Genomic DNA, 11,720 nt, shown 5'->3' with positions numbered 1-11,720 from the left:
TATTATACTATATTATAATATATTATAATATATTATATATATATTATATATATAATGTTTAGTTTTAACTGCAACACTCACTTCGTGCTTTCTATCGGACAGAAAGGAGTCCACATAGATAAACTCGTATCGTAGTTGAGACCTATCACTCGCAAGGATGGCACATCCATAGGTAGCCAGTCTTTCGGCCAACATCGTGTCTTAGACTCGATGTCGTTTCTCATGCAAGCGTCGTCTCTAAAAAAAAAAAAAAAATATTGCGTGTGTTTAATTCGCAAATAAAAATTTTTCACACGCAAGAATTTTCAAAAACAATCAAAAACAATCTACCCTCTGCAAAAGTAAGGTCCGCAAGCGCACGAGTTCGTGTTCCGGGGACAATCGTCCAGTATAACTTCAAAATCTTGGCCCAGTTTTCTCCATTCGCGCAAATTTAGATCGCGAGCCAAGTCTTTGAAGAATTCCTGAGGACGATCGTCGTCGATCATGGTGGACAAGTAATCGGTCTCGCTCGGCGCGTTATCATCTACAATTTTTTTATCGTTATACAAATGTTATAAAATTGGTGCAAAATATAAAAGAAGATAATCTACAGCAAAAAAAAAAAAAAATAGAAGTGTTGTCACGTGTGTCACGTGCGACATACACGTGTACTGCCACCGTATATACAATGTTTGTACAATATCGACAAACCTACAGCTCCGAGCTGTGCCGAATTATTTACATCGCGTTGTCTCCAGGTGACAAAAATTCCGCCCAACAATCCGTGCAGAAACACCACGTCCATCCTCGTGGTCGAGTGAACTCGGTGCGAGGGATGGAGTAGGTAAACACCTTGCGAGTATCTCGCGCCTTCGTTCCCGTCCGTGTCCAGGTTCGCCAATGCGCTGATCGCCTGGGCCGACAAACGAATATCGTCGTTGCGAGACCAACGTGTCAGTACGCCGATCCATCCTGAGTAAAGAGATAAATTTCCATTGCGTTATTATTGGCGATCAAAAAGCGTGTTTCCGCACGAAGCGCGACAAAATTGTCTGTCTCTCACCGGATTCGTAGATATTCTCCAAATATTCGGAATGAAGAGATATATTGGAGAGTATCCTCGCGAGCAGTATACACATTTCTACGTCGTCGCTGCAAATCTTTTGGACCGCTTGAAGGATCGGCAAAGCTCCGGCGTCGATTAGATCTAATATCATCGAACACATCAAAGATGCAGAGAGCAATACAGTAAGTTAGTAAAATTGTTGCATTAAACTGTAACAGCGGATAAATAATAATATTCACGTGGCGTCTTTACGTTTGCTGTATTGTTCCACGGAGGAATGATGACAGATCGCTTGTACGCAATTCTTAAGTAACTCGTCGTTCCAAACTGTTGCCGGTTCAGTCGAAAGACCCACGCTCGTTAAGTCGTGATCGTACCAACCTAGCAAGTGCTGCGTGTGTGTGTGTGTGTGTATCAAAGTGAGACGGGGTAAATTCATTGCTTTTATATCTTTTTTTTTTTTTCTTTTTACGTTTGCACGTCGCACTTACTCGATGAGAGTCCTTGAACTTCTTGCTGAGAAATTGTGTGAGACAGAGATGCGTGTTGTCGCACAAACTATTCAAGTGCAACAGGAGCGAGTAAACTTTTTCCAATACATCCTGTCAAAATGAAGACAAACTTTTTTTATCGTCAACTTTTTTGTCAAGTTTCAAGAAGGATTTAAAGGATAATTACGTTGTGTGTGTGTGTACACGTACGTGCAAGTTTTGTTGAACGTGACAATAAGGTGGTCGCAGAAAGAACTTCAAGCTGACATCCGGCATTCTCGCAAGTGCCACCGCCGTTTTGGCGTCCAACATCTGCGCCAGATGACGATACTGCCAGTCTGTGAGAGAAAATCACGCATGTAAAAATGTATTATTGTTGAATAGAAGAAAATTTGTGTATCGAACAGATGCTAAGCTCTCACCTTTTAAATACGACAGAGAACTGAGAGCGGTCGCAGCTTTGAACCGTTCATTTTTATCCCCGTAACGCGCCATGTGCAACAACTTGTACGCGATTTTGTGATTCTTCGCGTTCCACCAGTTTTTCAAAATGTCACCGAAATTCTGCGACTTTTTCTCCAGCGCCGAGTCGTCCTCGTTCTTTCCGAATACAAATATGTCTAAAAAAAAAAAAAAAAAACATGACAGAGAAAACAATTCAAACGACATATCTGTCGCTTATATCTCGCAACAACAACGATCGGAAACGCATTGTGTTTATCGCAATATCTGATGACTAAGAATTTACCTTTGAATCGAGGGTCATTGATATAAATATACTGTGCGCGCGCTTGTTCCAAATTTAGAACGTTTGTGTCGACAGCTGATCGAACGGTCCGCGATATCTGTCGCGCTTGATAAAAGAACCAACATCCCCTGAAAAATAAACGGACATTCATCTCCTGTTATTTTGATCCAAATTAAAGTCTGACGTCGAGTTCGAAGTCGTTTTGTTGTTGTCATCTCATCAAAACTCACCCGAGTACGACAAGACAGGTGCCACCTGTTTTCATCAAATAATACACGTGGCTCTTCAAACCCGGTGTTCGCATTGTACCTGGCGCAATATCGAGTCTCGGTAATTAAATTTGTCGGAAAACGAAACAGAAAAATAAAATAACGGAAACAAATTCCGTTGCAGCGGAGGACAATTTACATTTCGAACTTTGAAAGATGTTTCGTGTGGCGAAAATCTCCGTCCGTGCCGCGCGCGAGAAAAACCATAGAACGAGAAGTGACAGTGTGATCGGCGAACGAGCCTTTCAAAAAAAAAAATCACGTTTCGTCCGAAGCGCGGAATTTATATGTTCGGGACGCGAAACTCGAACTCCGATTGGCGGACCAGAGAAACACGCGCTAATCGCAAGCGTCGCTCGGTTTTTCAAACTTCCAACGCTAAAGCCTGTTCTACATTGATCTCAAGCGCAAAAGCAAGAAACAGGTCTGGTAGAATTGACCAATCAGTATTGATCAAATCAGCCAATTGACCAGCGTGATTGGTCAATTCTACGAGATCTGTTCCTTGCGTTTGCGCTTGCGATCAATGTAGAACGGGCTCAAGGCCTGTTCTACAATACAGTCGTAAGCCGTAAGTCGTAAGAAATTGACCAATCACAGACCAATTACAGAAGAATAATCGATTGCGATTGGTCAATTTCTTACGACTTACAGCTTACGACAGTATTGTAGAACAGGCCTTAACACTGTGCTCACTAGTGTGAGTGAGACACACCGATATGCTCTTTCTCACACTAATGGACACAGTGTCGCCTGTGTGCGTAATTGGAAAGCACCCAATATGAGGCGACAAAAATATCGCGCGAAAAGTTCGAATTCGATTATTTATTTGTTCGCGCGTCAGGATGATATTAAAAAGACGTAAATTGTTTTTTAAATAAATTTTCAAGCGACAGATAGAAAATAACGTCATACTTTTTCCAAAATTGTGTATACATAGATAAATTTCAATTTTTTATTTGAAATCGCTTTTTTATTTATTTAACAAGCAAAACAAATTATTTAAAAAAAAATAAAAACTTTATTCCAGTTATAAAACGGCATTACGTGTGTATAATTTAATAACGCGGGATTTACTTGCCTCTCGCCCGTCACAACGCGTGTTACCCTATTTGTTCTCTTGTCTCCGGGTGACACCCTGTAGAGAAAGTGCGTGGGCTTCACGTCTGAGTGTGAGTCACAGCTGACACAAGGTGTTCTCTTCAAGAACATATTTGTAACAATACCAATTAATAATACTCGGTTTGCGATAAGACAACGTCGAGGACGAGGATCTCTTCCCCCCCGGACAGTGGTTGACACCCAACGATGATGATCCGTCATCGGTTTTAGGAACCGGCAAATCGCAAACGGCAACGACAATGGCGACTGTCAAAGTGACGGAGCAGAAGGTTATCCTGTGCGGCGAGTACGGCGTCGGGAAAACGTCGATATTCCGACGTTTCGCCAACAACACGTTCGTCGCGAGCAACGACCGTAAGTCGACCCTGGGTCTCGACAACATCGACAAGGAGTACGTCGTCGAGGACAGACGGATACGGGTAATTTATGTTTTATTGTTAATCGACGACGACGACGACGAGAGTCGATGATGTCGCGTCCGTCTCTCGTCAATTAACTCTTTTTTTTTTTCTTTCCACCAATTTCGCGATTGTCACGTCTTCCCGTTTGTTCCCTTCAGCTGCAACTATGGGACACCGGAGGCATGGAGAGAGTGGCGTCCGTCACGTCGAGTTATTACAAGTTCGCGGAGGCCGCCATCCTGGTTTTCGCCCTGGATAACTCGACGTCGTTTCACTTGCTGTCCCAACATCTGCTCGACATAGTCACTTACGCGGAAAACGCCAAGATATTTCTCTGCGGCAACAAGAGCGACCTGGAGAGCGTCGCGCCGCAAGTCACGGACGCGGAGATGGAACAGTTCTGGTAATTTTGCCATTTTTTTTTTGTGTCATTTAAATTTTTTGGTTCAATCGCGTCGTGTAACAAATTGCTTGAAAGAGAGATTTGATTTTTGCACCGTAGCGAACAGTGTCACAATCTGATATCGGGCATATACAAAACGTCGTGCAAAACCGGCGAGGGAGTGAACGAGATGTTCGAGGACATAGCTCAGCATCTGGTCGAGGCCAATCGATCGCGAATGGAGCTTCACGAGATGGACAAGGATCGGTTCAAGATCTCGTACATCGACGAGGCGACGGATCCCTCGTGCTTGTGTTAACTTAGCGAATTGTAAGAAAAAAAAAAAAGAATGTTCGCACAACACAAATCGGAACACTCGTCGACTCTCCTATGAGGGAGAATCGCCCGAGGAGAATTAATCCACACGAGAGAGTGATATATATATATATATATAATAATATACGTATATATATATACGTAATTAACGTGCATACATTTTTATACAACAAATAGCGGCGCTGTGTGTGAATCAGGAAGGTCAGGTCCAAGAAACTAAAACTAAAAAAAAAAAAAAAGAACGAACTAAAAAACGAACTAAACTTCTCGAATAAAAATTTTATTACCTGCGCGAGAAGTTTGTAATCTCTTTAAAATCTCTCAATGTGTGATTTTTTACGATCTTCTATATATCATTTATACATTTTAATCAATTATACATAATTTTATCTACTATATACTTATGTAAGAGGTTTGTAAAGGCTACTACGCGCGCGAGGCACTAGTGTTGAGCCCATTTGATAGTCTTCAGGTCGACCCCATCTTGCACCATTTCCCACAGTGGGCTGTGAAAACAAAAATACAAGAGAACGAAGATTAGATTAATTAACATTATATCGCGAAACGTCGTCACGGAAACGCGTGTTGAACACAGAAATATTAAAAATAATAATAATAATAATAATAAAACACGATCACGATCTCACGAAACGTCCAACGACTAATGCCGTTCCCTCCGTGAAACGAAGAGATTCCACGACGAGATACGTTTCGAATAATTTAAGGCCAAAGTAATAACGCGTATACATGTGTGTGTGTGTGTGTGTGTGTGTGTAAGTCTGAACTACTAAGGTATCATCTCTTTTTTTTGTTGTTGTCAGGTCTCCTCTCACTTAATACTTGAAATAAACAAATTTGTATTAATATATAGTTTTTAACGAATATATATAAATGTGCGTTAAAATACCTCATATCCCGAAGTCGCTTAACTTCCCGTATCGTATTCTCCGCGGTGTAATCGACCTCTTCCAACGTGGTGAATCGTCCGATGCCGAATCTGGAAATCCCGTATCCCGGATTAGTTATCGCCAATCATCAAATTTGGTTTTTTTTTTTTTGATTAAAATTTCCGCGGGAATTTAAAATTTTTAATTTTGTTGTTTTTCACAACCTGATACTGGAATGAGCCAGATCTTCGGAAACGTTGATCGCTCTGAGCACGTAGCTCGGTTCAAGACTCGCGCTTGTGCATGCGGAACCGCTGCTAAGCGCGATGCTCTTCAGCGCCATCAGCAACGACTCGCCCTCCACGCAAGCAAAGGACAAATTCACGCAGCCGGGATACCAGGCCACGGGATCGCCGTTTCTCACGACTTGCGACAAATTCGACATTATCTTCTCGATCAGACGATTCGACAGTGTGGTGATATATCGGTGATCGTACTGGACAGGCAACAAATGCAATGATTTAGAATCGTGAGTACATCCATGTGTGACGTTATGTTTTGTTTTTTTTACTTACATCCATCTCGATTTGTGCTAGCTCACAGGCGGCGCCCAATCCCACGGCCAACGGCGCGGGCACGGTACCGCTTCTCATTCCTCTCTCTTGTCCACCACCGCTCTGCAACGGCTCCACGCGCACCCTTGGTCTTCTTCTGACGTACAAAGCTCCGATACCTTTTAATGAAAAAATTAAATTCAATTGAAATTGGATACGCGAAGAATTTATAAAAAAGAGTGAGAGACAGAGCAACAAACTGACCCTTTGGACCGTACAGTTTGTGACCGCTGATAGACATTAGATCGATATTCATGGAATTAACGTCGATCGGCACTTTGCCTATAGCCTGCGCGGCGTCCGTGTGAAAAAAGACTTTTTTCTTCCTGTCCGGTTTAAAAAGTAAGATTACAAAAGTATACATATATATATACACAGACTGAGATCATTTATATATATATATATTTTTTTTGATATATAATTTACCTACAAATGGCGCCAATTTCTGCAATAGGTTGCTTGACACCGATCTCGTTATTCACCATCATTATGGACACCAGCGATGTGGATGGTCTAATAGCCGCTTCTAACTCGCTGAGATCAATAATACCGTTTGGCTTAACAGGGAGATATGTTACTTCAAATCCTTCCGCTTCCAAGGCTCTACACGAATCCAAAACACACTTGTGTTCCTGAACAAATAAACGATTGTTTTAAAGTCTGCTGTCTTTTCATTAAAAAAACAAAAAAAAACAATTTTTACAAAATAAAAAAACTTCTTACAGTCTGGGTGGTAACAACATGATTTTTCTTGGACTTGTAGAACCTGGCCACACCTTTTACAGCTATATTGTTACATTCTGTTGCGCCAGAGGTGAATATTACTTCCTTCTTATCTGCTCCTATTAGATTTGCAATTTGCTATCAGAAAAAAAAACAGAAACAATCTCAGGCATATTAAATATAAATCTCTTTAATAAATTTTATAAAGTATATATATATATATAAGATACAAATACAAATCTTATGACACCAACCTGGCGAGCTTGCTCAACTGCTTCTTCTGTTTCCCAACCATACATGTGAGTTCTGGAATGTGGATTGCCATGATATACCGTCAAGTAAGGCATCATCTTGTCCAACACTCGAGGATCCTTTAACGATGTAATATCTCAGTTTTTCATGTTAATTCAATAAATTGCATCATACAAATGTACCATTTTAAACTCACCATTGGGGTAGTAGCTTGAGCATCCAAATAAAGAGCTCTACCTTCCATTGGACCTTTTTTATATTCATCTGTGATGGGAGCTGTAACAAACACATAAATATCGCAATTACCACGTGCTTAAATACCGTTGTCACATATTAAAAAAAAACATAATTAGTCTCAACAGTAATAATAATTACACTCATATTCGGTAACCTCTGCCAAATGTTGAACGCACGTTCGCAAGCAACGACAATTTTTTGTGTTGTGCAGCGCGGATATGAAACACCTTGTCATACGAAACATTTTAACTGTTTTTAATTGTTGCTCTCATTCAAGACAAATCACGCATTCCACCAGCCATTTGACACTTCCTAACATATCCTTTTTTTCGATCTCCCTGTTTCTTAATTATTTATTGTGTTGTTACTAGCGCTACTGAAAATTTATAGGTTCACGTGACATATCTTATAGATTTTTCAGTACTGCCAAAAGTACGTTCCAAAATCCTATCTTAGATACTAAAATGCTATATTTTACGTCACGTGTACTATAGTTTATAGTTACCAGGGGTGAGATTTCGGAACGTAATCCAGTACTAACGGAACAAAGCCTATATGTTCACTTAAGCCTGTTCTACAATACAGTCGTAAGCTGTAAGTCGTAAGACATCGACCAATCCCAATCGATTATTCTTCTGTAAAGAAACGTCTACAATGGAAAGTTGTTGGCCGTAATAGTAAGAAATTGACCAATCACAGACAAAGTACAGAAAAATAATCGATTGTGATTTGTCAATTTCTTACTATTACGGCCTACAACTGTCCATTGTAGACGGCTCTTTACAACTTACAGCTTACAACAGTATTGTATAACAGGCCTTAATACCGCCAAGCCGCTAGGCAACACTACATAACAGTTACCACGGCATTGGTTACGTTCACAAAACTCAACGGTTGAAAGATCATCACTTATGATAGGACTATTCTTCAAAATCAAAATCGGATCCAGAAGTATGATCCAATCAGAAGTGATTATCTCTCAACCGTTGTGCAACTGTTAAGATATCTGAACGCACCCATTTACATTTTATGGATAAGTTCCACTTGCCGTTCGCAACGCTAACGCTCAGTCCATGAACTCGCATGTTCCACCTTCGAAACAGGTCCTTATATAAATATAGATATAAAGAAAATACATACATATATCTGTGATAAAAACACAGATTAATTCAAAAATTTCCAATCTAATTTTATTTTTCAACTTAATAAAAGCAATTCCACGTGTTACACTCTGTTCAATAAAAAAGTATCATCAAATTAATGTATATAAATGTTGCGTTATACAAATGTTATAAAATCTGACACAAATTTTGAAAAAGTGAAAGATATAAAACAGCCTAGTTTTCCTTGAAACCATCATAAAAAAACACGTCCGAAAGAATGTAAACGTAAAAACCACCTTTCAAAAAAGTAGGATAAGATAAAATCTTAAAAAAAAATTATTTCGAAATAAGATGGGGTAACTATTTAGAAAAGGTCACCTTCTTAAGATTTTAATGATAACATATGTTGTCAAGGACACCTTTCTGAGTAACAATCAAAAGGTTTTAGCCGTCGCTTGTTGTTTCAAAAAAAGTTATACCCACTTGAAGTCTCAAAACTAAATTTTTATTTCTCGACATCGTGTACATTTTTTTCATGTTGGAAGCGTGTAAGCAAGAGGTGGCTACGCCTCCCCGCAGAATGAAGAGGCTCCGCCCCTCGACCTGCTCATCCCGCAAAAAAATATACATAAAAAATGACTTCCGAGTACATGCGACACTTAATCAGAAGTCGTTTTCTATATTTTCTCAAAAGGGTAGCAAGAGGGAGAAGCGGAACCACTCCCTGCAGAAAGGTGTAGCCCCCCATGCTTACACGCTTCCAACATGAAAAAAATGTACACGATGTCGAAAAATGAAAATTTAGTTTTGAAACTACAATTGTTTATAAATTTTTTTAACCAACAAACGACGGCTAAAATTTACGGATTGTTACTCAGGAAAATGTCCTTGACAACATATGTTAAGCTCATTAAAATCGGAGGAGGGTAATCTTTTCTAAATATTTACCTAACAGACTTTCAAGCCATCTATTGAAATTCTTATGTCATTATCACTTAGATAACTAAATATTTGTTCAATACACTCACGTGGTAGCTTAAAAAAGTTACAGAAAAAATAGAAACTTTTAGTGCCTTCTTCGAGCAACTCTTTTCTTTCCATACCTTTTCTGAACTGATTTTTTATCATGCTAGAGTATATTGGAAATTTTATTTTATACTCGTCTGATCTTAAAACCTGCACTACATGTTCATTTCTCATGTATATTGCTACTCGATTTGTATCTTTTATCAAGATATTGTAAAATGATATAGTAGTATTACTAATTTTCTCATTCTTCATGATTGCTACTTCTGTTTCACATTCATCCTGTAAATCTCTTATTTCATAATTGCTGCACATTGATAATAATTGTTCACTTACGAATAAATTTGCAGCTTTTATCTTAACTATATGCTGTGTAAGAAACTCAGCAATTTCTTCATAATAGATGCGACGAGAAAAGTCAGAATAATCGTTATATGATATAGCATTAATATCCGCACCTCTGTCTAACAACATCGCAACAAATTCTACATTTTCTTTTTCAACAGCAAGACACAGTGGTGTAACACCTGATGCAAAAAAAAACATGTATGTCAAATTAACATAAAACTCCATGTTTTAAAAACTGTTTATAAATCTGTAATTATCTTTCCTCAGCTACAATTTAAAGTTATACCTGACTTATCACTGGCATTAACGTTAGCTCCATGATTTAAAAGTACTTCAGCAATCTCCGTTTTCCCATTTTTAATAGCTTCGTGAAGCGGAGTTGCGCTATCCCGAGTTTCACCATTAACGTTAGCACCTCTGTCCAACAGCATCTTAACACCATCTACATGTCCACTTTTAATAGCACCATATAGTGGTGTACCACCTGGAGTAAAGGAAGAGATATATATATATATATGTAAAATTAAACTCCTTGTTGTAAAAAATGTTCAACAATCTGTCAATATCCTTCCTCAGCTGCAATACAAAGAGAATTTATACCGTCATCGTTACTGGCGTTAACGTTAGCTCCGTGATTTAAAAGTAATTCTGCAATCTTCTTTTTGTTATATAGACTTGCATTGTAAAGCAGAGTTCTGCCATTCCGAGTTTTAGCATTAACGTTAGCACCTCTATCAAGAAACTTCTTAACAAATTGTTTATGTCCTCTTATAACAGCAAGACACAGTGATGTAACACCTGGTGTAAAGAAATAGATATATGTAGAATTAATATTACCCCCATGTTTTAAGAGATGTTCATCAATTTATAAATATCCTCTTTCAGCTGCACTATAAAGAAGAGTAATACCTTTATCGTTACTAGCGGTAACGTTAGCTCCATAATTTAAAAGTAATTCAGCAATCTCCATTAACTTAAAGTCAACCGCAACGTGAAGCGGAGTTGTGCCATCCCGATTTTTAGCATTAACGTTGGCACCTCTGACCAAAAGCATTTTAACAGCATCTACGTATTCTGTGTTAACAGCGAGAGACAGTGGTGTATCACCTGAAGCAAAAGAAATATATGTAGAATTACCTCTCCAATTAAATTCCATGTTTTAAAAAATGTTCATCAATCTGTAAATATCTTTTCTCAGCTGTAATATAGAGTTATACCTGAATAGTCAGTGGCATTCTCGTCAACTCCGTGATTTAAAAATAAATCAGCAATTTCTAGTTTCTTATGTCGAATCGCATAATGGAGCGGACTTATGCCATACCGAGTTTTAACAGCACAGTTAAGGCCTCTGTCCATAAGCATCTTAACGCCATCTACATGTCCACTTTCAATAGCAACAAATAGTGGTGTAACACCTGGAATAAGGGAAGATATATATATATATATATATATATGTAAAACTTTTTAAACTCCTTGTTGTAAAAAATGTTCAACAATCTGTCAATATCCTTTCTCAGCTGCAATATAAAGAGAAGTTATACCGTTCTAGTTACCTTTGTTAACATTAGCTCCATGATTTAAAAGTAATTCAGCAATCTCCATTTTCTCATATTTTATCGCATCGTGAAGCGGAGTTGTGCCATGCAGAGTTTTAGCATTAACATTAGCACCACTGTCAAGAAACATCTTAACAAATTGTTTATGTCCTTTTGTAACAGCAAGATGTAGTGGTG

At 38.7% G+C, this 11,720-nt stretch overlaps 4 protein-coding genes across 7 annotated transcripts in view; 1 reads left to right on the top strand and 3 right to left on the bottom strand.

The window, feature by feature from the left end:
- LOC109852800 (protein SERAC1) overlaps positions 1-2,792 on the bottom strand; it is a 4,014-nt gene extending 1,222 nt beyond the window's left edge. Inside the window, exons 1-10 of the mRNA XM_020424299.1 lie at positions 2,518-2,792; positions 2,288-2,415; positions 1,962-2,159; positions 1,750-1,877; positions 1,540-1,650; positions 1,301-1,439; positions 1,046-1,189; positions 694-954; positions 331-526; positions 82-237 (exon numbers count right to left, since the gene is read on the bottom strand). Of these exons, the coding sequence (XP_020279888.1) occupies positions 82-237; positions 331-526; positions 694-954; positions 1,046-1,189; positions 1,301-1,439; positions 1,540-1,650; positions 1,750-1,877; positions 1,962-2,159; positions 2,288-2,415; positions 2,518-2,591 (1,535 nt within the window). The 5' untranslated portion in view covers positions 2,592-2,792. The remainder of the gene's footprint in view (positions 1-81; positions 238-330; positions 527-693; positions 955-1,045; positions 1,190-1,300; positions 1,440-1,539; positions 1,651-1,749; positions 1,878-1,961; positions 2,160-2,287; positions 2,416-2,517) is intronic.
- An 893-nt stretch (positions 2,793-3,685) lies between these two features.
- LOC109852825 (ras-related protein Rab-6.2) lies at positions 3,686-5,036 on the top strand. The gene is made up of 3 exons (XM_020424342.1): positions 3,686-4,097; positions 4,238-4,482; positions 4,582-5,036. The coding sequence occupies exons 1-3, from the start codon at positions 3,918-3,920 to the stop codon at positions 4,778-4,780; spliced, it is 624 nt and encodes a 207-aa protein (XP_020279931.1). The 5' UTR covers positions 3,686-3,917; the 3' UTR covers positions 4,781-5,036.
- Positions 5,037-5,061: 25 nt separating this feature from the next.
- On the bottom strand, positions 5,062-7,887 carry LOC109852824 (cysteine desulfurase, mitochondrial). Its single transcript, XM_020424341.1, has 10 exons — positions 7,649-7,887; positions 7,470-7,549; positions 7,276-7,392; positions 7,022-7,159; positions 6,725-6,930; positions 6,503-6,624; positions 6,260-6,417; positions 5,909-6,180; positions 5,705-5,794; positions 5,062-5,303 (listed from the first exon to the last, which is right to left on the bottom strand). The coding sequence occupies exons 1-10, from the start codon at positions 7,752-7,754 to the stop codon at positions 5,240-5,242; spliced, it is 1,353 nt and encodes a 450-aa protein (XP_020279930.1). The 5' UTR covers positions 7,755-7,887; the 3' UTR covers positions 5,062-5,239.
- A 1,557-nt stretch (positions 7,888-9,444) lies between these two features.
- Positions 9,445-11,720, bottom strand: part of LOC109852820 (serine/threonine-protein phosphatase 6 regulatory ankyrin repeat subunit B-like) — a 22,682-nt gene continuing 20,406 nt past the window's right edge. For 2 of the 4 annotated variants that reach the window (XM_020424336.1, XM_020424337.1), the window contains 6 exons: positions 11,541-11,711; positions 11,205-11,402; positions 10,897-11,094; positions 10,588-10,785; positions 10,274-10,471; positions 9,445-10,166 (listed from right to left, as the gene is read on the bottom strand). In XM_020424336.1, the coding sequence (XP_020279925.1) occupies positions 9,562-10,166; positions 10,274-10,471; positions 10,588-10,785; positions 10,897-11,094; positions 11,205-11,402; positions 11,541-11,711 (1,568 nt within the window). In that variant the 3' untranslated portion in view covers positions 9,445-9,561. The remainder of the gene's footprint in view (positions 10,167-10,273; positions 10,472-10,587; positions 10,786-10,896; positions 11,095-11,204; positions 11,403-11,540; positions 11,712-11,720) is intronic. The other 2 variants (XM_020424332.1, XM_020424333.1) reach the window with 1 other exon arrangement.

Source organism: Pseudomyrmex gracilis, unplaced genomic scaffold (genome assembly GCF_002006095.1).
Source record: "Pseudomyrmex gracilis isolate BER0280 unplaced genomic scaffold, ASM200609v1 scaffold_36, whole genome shotgun sequence".
NCBI lineage: Eukaryota > Metazoa > Arthropoda > Insecta > Hymenoptera > Formicidae > Pseudomyrmex > Pseudomyrmex gracilis.
Note: the sequence above shows the minus strand (reverse complement) of the source record. Positions and strands in the feature narration are given on the sequence as shown.

What these genes read in the sequence shown, in the direction of transcription:
- LOC109852824 (XM_020424341.1), bottom strand. Translation starts at nt 7,754, where the DNA reads ATGTTTCGTATGACAAGGTGTTTCATATCCGCGCTGCACAACACAAAA. An exon ending in AGAGGTTACCGAATATGAGT is followed by an intron (nt 7,550 to 7,648) that starts GTAATTATTATT and finishes TGTTTGTTACAG; the next exon opens with CTCCCATCACAGATGAATAT. An exon ending in CAGTTGAGCAAGCTCGCCAG is followed by an intron (nt 7,160 to 7,275) that starts GTTGGTGTCATA and finishes TTTTTCTGATAG; the next exon opens with CAAATTGCAAATCTAATAGG.
- LOC109852825 (XM_020424342.1), top strand. Translation starts at nt 3,918, where the DNA reads ATGGCGACTGTCAAAGTGACGGAGCAGAAGGTTATCCTGTGCGGCGAG. An exon ending in TCGAGGACAGACGGATACGG is followed by an intron (nt 4,098 to 4,237) that starts GTAATTTATGTT and finishes TGTTCCCTTCAG; the next exon opens with CTGCAACTATGGGACACCGG. An exon ending in GCGGAGATGGAACAGTTCTG is followed by an intron (nt 4,483 to 4,581) that starts GTAATTTTGCCA and finishes TTTGCACCGTAG; the next exon opens with CGAACAGTGTCACAATCTGA.